The sequence below is a fragment of the Limulus polyphemus genome, unplaced genomic scaffold (assembly GCF_000517525.1).
Source record: "Limulus polyphemus unplaced genomic scaffold, Limulus_polyphemus-2.1.2 Scaffold502, whole genome shotgun sequence".
NCBI lineage: Eukaryota > Metazoa > Arthropoda > Merostomata > Xiphosura > Limulidae > Limulus > Limulus polyphemus.
In genome coordinates, this window is record NW_013666112.1 from 253,825 (window position 1) to 263,546 (window position 9,722).

A 9,722-nucleotide genomic window follows, 5' to 3' on the forward strand; every position below is an offset into this window, starting at 1 on the left:
TAAACTATCTTTTTCTTATGGGATACAACAAACTTGGCATAAAAAATGTAGTTAATAATCCAAATTTTAGTATTAGATATGTTTTAAGTTCTTAATTTTATAAGGCAATATTTTTAGAAAATCTTGAATTTCCCCTAGTATGAAATTTGTGACATTTGTTTTCTAGGTCTCCCATCTTCTCTAATTCATTTACTACCCCCTCTGAGAAATATGAAATTTAATGTAAGTTACTCATTATAATGTTGTCATTGCTCAGGCAAAGCATAAGTTTTATAGCCTTCAATTTTATTTGGTTACAGACCCCCTCTTTACAAGCCCACCTGTCACATCATCTCTCACAGAAATTGTCAATAGTTCTCTCTGATGTTTAATACTGTATTATTTATAACCAATAAAAAGCCAAAGGAGGTGTAACCCTTTTCAGCTCAGTATTGTGCTTTTTAAAAGGATACATGACAACATTATGTTTTAAAACATTGTCTGATCCTCTACCTCAAATCACTTGCAAAATAAAACTACAAATGAATTGTTCATATATGTGTTTATTGCTTATTTCTATTCAAGGTTTTTGAAAACACCAATTTTTATGAAGTTTGTGCTGTCAAAAGCTAAAATCCAGCAACACTTTGGTTTATAGTTGCCAAACTTCTAAAACTAATAAAATCATAAATATATTGCCTAAAATTTTGAATGTATTTTCTTGCTCACTATTTGCCCAAGAGTTCCCCTTTTTTTTTATGTTGATTCAGATTGTAATTTCCTAAAATTTGTTAATATGCCAGAAGCCTTTCTTGATCACATGCCTTCAAATATATCATGGTTCAATTGCTTATTAGTTGTATGCCACATAATAGTAATAAATTGATTTTATTCATTCCTCTGCTTGTTTATTTTCTTGAAGCAGTTACTTTGGTATTTGCTTTACAAAATCTTCCATTGGTAATTTGAAACTTATGGTGAACTTTAACCCCAATGAAGTAAAGAGGTAATTTTTATAAATGACATATATAAAGTTAAATCAGTTGTATTAGTTTTAGTTTTAAAAATGTGCAAGAAATTTTAGTGCAGAATTTCTTTCATTAAAGTGGACTAGTGCATGATGTCATTTTCTCTGTGTTTGTATCATTGCTAATTAGCATGTACTTGAAACTTGGTTTTGTGGTGAACATATATGGATGTATTGCTTAATGGTATAGTATGTAGCTCACATAGTGGTTTTGTTTTAATATAAACTTTAAACTCTCAAAATAATGATCAAAAAATGCCTAATGGTTTTAAGTGTTTCTGATATGGTAATTAATTTTTATGAACCAAATATGGAAATGGCCATTTTAATGTCACTGGGCTGGAAAGGGTTAATGTTGTTTGTTTGTAAAGAGTTATGTTTTTGAAAGTCTGTTTTATCATGGAACACTATTTTTTATTACAAAAGATACACTATCGGATTAAATGTTTAGACAAATGTGTTCAATATATATATATATATATACCTAAACTGTTGTTCAAACACTAATGCTGGTTCCAGACTATTTAGTTTCTTGTCTGGTATATTCAGCATTATCCTAAAAATGCTAGAATTCATGTGTTTTGTTCTGTGAAATTGGTATAGTATATAAATTGAGATTTTGTTATAAGTGCATCTTTCAAGACTTTCAAATGGATAATACAATTTGTGCAAAAAGATATACAAGTATTTCATTATCTCAAATATCTTAACATTTTTCATTTGTGTTGTAACAATTTTAGATGAAATTGTTGCTTTGAAGAGACTGAAAATGGAGAAGGAAAAGGAAGGATTTCCTATCACATCTTTAAGAGAAATTAACACCTTATTAAAGGCACAACATCCTAACATAGTAACAGTCAGAGTAAGTAAATTAGTTCTTTCTTTCTTTCTTAAGTTCAGTAAAGAACTATTATTAGAGAGATTTTTTTTTAGTTCTGTCAGTAGTTACAATGATGTTTAGAACAAATATAATGTTTCTTTTTTTAGAATAGATTTGCATTCATTCTTCTTTACAACACATACATAGTACAAATGATTGTTCCAGATATAATTCTTTTCAATTATCAGTAAAAATAAGTATTTTTTCAAGTCAATATTTATAGCCATATTGTATAAAGAGATAGTACATAGCTATGTCATATAGTTTTTTATTTGGCTGTAAACTAATCATACCAGAAAAATATTATTACCTAACAGTTATTAACATTTTGTATTATAGAAAGTTACACATACCTTTTTATGTAATGTGTAACATTAATGTTAATCAAGTTACATATCTCATCAATCAATTTAATGTTTCATTTGCTGCAGAGATCCACATAACATATACAGAGATCTGAATACACTAGTAAGAGTTGTTCTTACTACTGACATTTACCCCCCTTTTCTTAGTAATTGAGAAATGTCACTTATATTGTTCATTGGGAAAGGTTATTTACTCTCAATAGAACAGTCAGAAGGATGAAAATATTGATAAATGTATTATGATTTTGTCATAATAAATATTTAGAAAACTAAACCACTAGTGATATTGTTTAAAAAAGCACTTGTAATTCTATAATGTTTTATATATTAATGTTTGTTAAAATTTTTTCAATTCAAACAAAACAGTAGCATTCTTTAATGCTGACAATTAGTGAAGTAAAGGTGTATTAGCCAAAGTTTTATGTTATAATTTTTAAACTTAAGTCATAGAAATTGTTATATTGCATATGTACTATTGTTACCGACTGATTGTTGTAAGTATGACATCTATGGAAGGTATTTTAATGCAAAATAAAAATATTAATAACTCCACACCACATTATTGAGATTAATTTGTAAGACATCATTTTTGCAAATTTGTAACACAGATTTAACAGCAATGCATGATTTTTGTGCTATAAATAAAGAGCACGATTGTTTTCTTCATCACCTACAATAAACATAATGATTTCATGAATGCTGCCATTATTAAACTATTATATTTTCTCATTCAGTAGCAGTCAGTTGCCAATCTTTGGTGGATTAGCCAATGATGGAAATCTTACCATCTACTATCTGTGATTGAAACAGCTGTCTTTGTAGCATTGAAATGTAAAAAGCAATTGAAATAAATGAACAAATTAATCAGTAGATGAATAAATAAATATATATAGCAATACATGCATATATAAATATATTTTTAATTTTGACATAAAATAGTCTTCTTAGATACATAGTGATTATATTGCTGTCAAAATAACTGATACATAAGGTGTAAAATGTTTGTTTATATTCCATTTTAATGAAGGATTTTTGAGCTTCACATTTTCAATTTAAAAATATCAACTTGGTAGTTGAAAGATCTTATGAATATTATAAATCTGATTGGGCAAAAAAACTAATTGAAAATAAGTTATTTTGACAAGGTTTTAGCAAACTATATATCCTTGCCTTGAAAAGTTTCTGAAAAATGCTTTAATTTTAATCCCCGTAGTCATTGTAGATATCATGATATAAACTTTATGCAAGTAGAGTCTTGAATTGGTTGTTTTCATGATTTATTACAGGAAATAGTTGTTGGAAGCAACATGGACAAAATTTATATTGTGATGGACTATGTGGAGCATGATCTCAAGAGTTTAATGGAGACTATGAAACATCCATTTTTGGTTGGTAAGTTGATGTTTTTTCCTTGTGAACTATAATATTGAGTTTTCACTTTAAATAAAACATCCTTGGTCGGTGTAACTCCTTTGCTTTTTGTAGCAGTTGTAAGAGTTCAGGCATAAAAATATTTAGGAAATGATTTTCATCATACAAAAGTATGCAGTATGTTTTTTTCTCATTTTGGTTATGTGAGTGTTGTTATTTTCTTTAAACTCCAGGTATCCTTGGCTTCATTCAAATAGTTTAGACTTTACAAATAAGCTACACAGCCGTTGTACTATGTCATGTGGAGTTAAAGTTTTCTATTTTAAATCTAAATATTTTTTTGTATCTGTATGTTTATTTATATAAAATCTTTCTTAAAATAAAAAAGCACTGAATGTAAAGGAAAAACAAATAAAACTAATGTACACATTTCATCGTGAGTATGGTAAAATATACTCTAGTAAGAGAAATATCTGCAAAAGTAGGACAGACAGACACACACCCAGTGATGAAGATGTATACTTGACCTTTGCAGATCTTATGGTTTTCTATTTGACTGTCTCTTATATCTGGTATTTTGTGTTTTGGCCTTGTTGCTTAGATTTAAAAATGAAAATCATTAAAGGAAAGATAAAAGAGTTAGTACACAGGATAACATATAAAAGGTGCAATGAATTTCAGAAAAGACCCAAACTTGAGTATTCTTCTTCAGGAGAATAAAGGGTGATTACTAGTGAGTACAATGTAATGTATAGGTACGGATGTGATTAGTGAGTGTAATGTAATATATAGGTACGGATGTGAATAGTGAGTACAATGTAATATATAAGTACGGATGTGATTAGTGAGTACAATGTAATATATAGGTACGGATGTGATTAGTGAGCGTAATGTAATATATAGGTACGGATGTGATTAGTGAGTGTAATGTAATGTATAGGTACGGATGTGATTAGTGAGTACAATGTAATATATAGGTACGGATGTGATTAGTGAGTGCAATGTAATGTATAGGTATGGATGTGATTAGTGAGTGCAATGTAATGTATAGGTACGGATGTGATTAGTGAGTACAATGTAATATATAAGTACGGATGTGATTAGTGAGTACAATGTAATATATAGGTACGGATGTGATTAGTGAGTGCAATGTAATGTATAGGTATGGATGTGATTAGTGAGTGCAATGTAATGTATAGGTACGGATGTGATTAGTGAGTACAATGTAATATATAAGTACGGATGTGATTAGTGAGTGTAATGTAATATATAAGTACGGATATGATTAGTGAGTACAATGTAATATATAGGTACGGATGTGATTAGTGAGTACAATGTAATATATAGGTATGGATGTGATTAGTGAGTACAATGTAATATGTAGGTACGGATGTGATTAGTGAGTACAATGTAATGTATAGGTACGGATGTGATTAGTGAGTACAATGTAATGTATAGGTACGGATGTGATTAGTGAGTACAATGTAATGTATAGGTACGGATGTGATTAGTGAGTACAATGTAATGTATAGGTACGGATGTGATTAATGAGTACAATGTAATGTATAGGTACGGATGTGATTAGTGAGTACAATGTAATGTATAGGTACGGATGTGATTAGTGAGTACAATGTAATGTATAGGTACGGATGTGATTAGTGAGTACAATGTAATGTATAGATACAGATGTCAACATCATGTAAGCTTGATGTTCCAGATTAGTTGACCTTTGAGATGAGCCAATCATAAATGGAGACATTCGTATCAGGATTAGTTTATACAAAAGAAATGTGTACATTGCATGAAAGACACAGGAGTGATAATAGTTAAAAAGATGTTAGAACAATTTTCATAGGTTAGAAAAATAAAATAAATATATTGGGGATGGGAATTAGAGAAGTAATTAATGTAAAATGATACATAAGAAGTACTAATAACAATAATATAGAGAAATAGAAACATTCAAAAGTGCTCGGGTTTTGGGTCTTTTTTGAAATTCTTTAAAGGAAAGAGATTTTATCGAGTCATGCTTTCTTTTCTGTAGATTTTAAATTTAATACAATTTCTTTGCTAGATATAAACATGCATATGAAACTACTCATAAAAATAAAACTCCCACAGTGGGTAATTTTTTTTTTTTTTGTTATTGTTGAAGGAGGTTAGGTTAATATGTATTTTGTTCTTTTCACTAATTGGTAACAGAATGGTTCAGAATAGTGATCCTGTTTATAATTTTGTACTCATGTGCACTACATGTGTGTATCTAGGTATGTTAAGTGTCCAATCTGCATTTGCTAATTTTTAAAATTTTAAACGGGCAAAATCTGAACATTTTCAGCCATGCTGATGTAATGAAAAGACCTACCTGTCAGATTAACATAAACCTTTAAGATGTCATCATTATTAAGATTAACATATCAAAGCTAAGTGACATTAAGTAGACTTATGAAGTAGCTTTTCGTTAAGTTGTACCATTGAACTTTTGAGAATTCCAAAGACAGTGACCATAAAATCATAAACAAGTATAAACTAGAATAATGTTTTACAAAATGAGCAGAAGAATTAGTAAATATATTGTTGTTACATTTATACTTTATTGTACAGAAGTTTAAATATATCAATAATAGTAAATTAATAATGTGTAGCCAATATTTTTACTCCAAAGATCTAGTTTAAATGATTTATTTAAACATATCTATGTATGTACAGACTTTTATATAGTTTAGCAGGGTTCTCGCTAGGATCCTACAGAGAAGGGTCTCAACTCTCAACTTTTTTTTAAGCATCTCATAAGTAGAATTTAATACCCCCCCCCCCAAATAAAAAAGAAATAAAGTACTTCATTGTCAATGAAAATGTTTATTTGTAATTTAAACTGCATGTTGTTTCCCTTTATGAGTGCAAAGTAATTTTCATGATAAGATTAAAAATACTTTTCTTCATTTGAAAATTTTCAAATATTATTTGCATAACCCCTAAATCCTCCTAAATAAATATCAGATGTTTTTTGTTTTCAGAAAAACTATATTTTATCTGTTATTTTCTTTAGTCTAACTCTATATGAGGTAGGTTGATTTGACCAACCTCGTAACCACCATAACAAATTAGGAAAAATTTATAAATTTCCCCTGTGCCATGCCCTTTATTTTATATACCATTGCTGAATCAAAATATCTTGAAATTGAACACACAGCAATCTACTGTTCAGTGAGCCAAAACTTTTGAAATTATAATTACATCTAATGAGCACAATCTTGTTTGGGTTAGGTATAAATCTTAATTTGTTTCTTTTACAGGAGAAGTGAAGACATTAATGATCCAGCTTTTGAGAGCTGTGACTCATCTCCATGACAATTGGATCCTACATCGTGATTTAAAGACGTCAAACCTCCTACTTAGTCACAAAGGGATACTCAAGGTATTTGAACTAGAAAACTTCTTTGTATTGTATTTTAAAACACAGAACCTCTGTTCTGAAACACAGATTTTTTGCTCTAAAACTTTGCTCTTGTTACCACTAACATAAAAAAATTGTGTTTAGTACTTTGTAGCTGTGCATATTTTATAAGTGTGACAATCAAATCCCACTATTTGGTCTGGCAAGAGAAGCCCAAGAGAGTTGACAATGGGTATTGTTGACTAGCTGTTTCCTCTCTATGGTCTATCTTTAGGGAAGGATAGTTCAGCTAGCCATTGAGTAGCTCTGCATAGATATCTGAAAAAAAAGAACAATTAAACCTATGGGTGGAAATAGAAAGCAGTGACACATTTTCAGTTACAAGTTAGTATAAAATGTAATAACAATAATAGTGAACATCTTTTCTACTTTATTGATACTGTTCATTTTTGTGTACAACTAAGTAGAATATGTATAAAACAGTTTATATAACTAAACACAGGATTGAAAAAGAGTACACCACAATACAACATTTTATCACTGTTAATATGACATCATCTGATATATTACACAATGGTACAACTCGTTTAAAAATTTTAAACGCTGTTAACATGACATCATGTGGTACATTACACAACAGTACAACACGTTTATATGCAGCTACTGGTGACATTGTCAGTATAACCTTGACCTTAAAATAGATATAAGCCTAACTCTCATTTTATTTATTGAAGCCTTTAGCCCTTTATACTTATTTTAACTTTAATGTATATGCATGTATTAAATACAATTTAGGTTGTGCATCAAGTAATTGAGGTTGTGCTTGCTAATTGTCTTCTCTTTTCTTGAGGATTCTGTTATTGTGAAAAAATGATGGGTTATTTAGGATTGTATTTATTTACTCATTATGGAGCTTTTACCAAAGCAATTATAAACTTACATAAGACTCATGTACAAGGTAAGAGAATTGAACTGAATGTAGTCTTTAAGACTTGCAACACTGAGGTCTTATTTAAAAAATTATTTCTCATAAATTACCCGTACGAAATAAAAGTGTGAAAGGTTAGTGTTAACTCTACAAAATACATTATTATGTGAGCATAAATGACTGAAGTATCAAGAATTCAGTTTTTTGTACTGGTAGGACTTTGGTGAAGCTGATTGTACTTGAAGATTATGCCTTTTTGACATTTCAGGCGATAGAGAGTTTGGAGAACCAAAATTGTCAGAGACTATAATACAGTAATTGTAATAAATTTTTTGAATTTGTAAACAAAAATGCTATCCCCATTCACACTTTATCTTCAACTGAGTTCATGTTTGATCAGTTTTATTTCTTAGAATAAAAAGACTTAACTTTTGTATTTTCCCAAAAGAACTCCTATTTTTGATATGAAAGCTTTATGGTAAGATTGTGCTAGAAAACTGGTTATTCAATCAACATGAAAGGAGGATAAAATGGAACTAACCATTCAGGAAACTGGAGCAAGGAATCAGTCTCTTGTAGGACTTATGTTCTTAAGATTGTTTTTTTTATCAAATCTTCTAAGTGATTTTTCTGATAAAGTAAGAAAACTGATGATTAAATCAAAATGTTTAAAACCTAATTTGACAAAAGTTGGAAATTAATGCTTACAAACAACTATTAATTAAAGAAATAACTATTTGCCATTTTAGTTCCTGACAAGAGTTATTCTGTTGTTGTGAATGAACTATTGTGATTATCAAAATAGAAAGAGGAATTTAAGTAATACTTGTTCATCACAGACGCTATACACGTTTAGCTAAAATCTTACTAAAGGTAGGGAAATTGAACCAAGTGTTGCTGAGTGCAAAAATTGGGTTCTTTCTATAGAAGGGCAAATGTACAAGAACATTATATTGTATTAAAAGAAATATTAATTTTTACAAATACACAACTGCATTTCAATTACATTTTTATGATAAGGTTGAAGGAACAAGTATAGGTACCCTTTTATTATCCATTCTGACTTTTGTCGTGAACATGCTTGATTACAAAGTTGAGAGTATGGTCAACCTAGGACATTTTTGTTTTTATATTGGATGTGTCGATGTAACTTTTACTGGCTTTCTTTCTTGATAAATGGTTGGACACTTCATAATATATCTGAATTCATTATACTGAACCAATGAGAATAAGTAGGGGAAAAACTTTTTGTCCTTCACATTATGATTAAAAAAAAGTAAATAAGCTTTTCAAACAAAGATATTTAAAAAAACTTGATACTAATTGCTGTTTGAGTTGGACTTTGGCTCATCATAAGTCTAATACATATTGGTTATAAAAACTTTATTGACCACTTCCGAAGTTGTTTGTGATTCAAAAGAACGGTTATATGGTTACATGAAGAAGTAGATTACTTCAAAAGAAAATTTTTGAAACAAATGGGTTTCTCATAAATGTTGTTAAAACATATTTAAGTACTGAATAGGTTTCCAAAAACGAAAATTCATTTAGATAACTTGGTTTACAGTGTCAATCCATATGTACTTCGTTTACCAGGTTAGATGAATAGAAAATGGCAAGAGTTAGAAAAAGTTTACAAACTTTTTATTACAGCAAGTTGATTTTCTTTTAATTCTTTCAGCATGGGCTTGGTTCCTGGGACTGACTTCATTACCATTTGGTGCTTGTTATAGTTTTTATGATATAACTTTCAAATCAGTAAGCGTATGTTAATG

The 9,722-nt window shown here is 29.3% G+C and overlaps 1 protein-coding gene across 1 annotated transcript in view; it reads left to right on the forward strand.

The window, feature by feature from the left end:
• LOC106458697 (cyclin-dependent kinase 11B-like) overlaps positions 1–9,722 on the forward strand; it is a 49,624-nt gene that overhangs the window by 32,131 nt on the left and 7,771 nt on the right. Inside the window, exons 10-13 of the mRNA XM_022384971.1 lie at positions 167–222; positions 1,683–1,868; positions 3,538–3,643; positions 6,919–7,040. Coding sequence (XP_022240679.1) covers positions 167–222; positions 1,683–1,868; positions 3,538–3,643; positions 6,919–7,040 — 470 coding nt within the window. The remainder of the gene's footprint in view (positions 1–166; positions 223–1,682; positions 1,869–3,537; positions 3,644–6,918; positions 7,041–9,722) is intronic.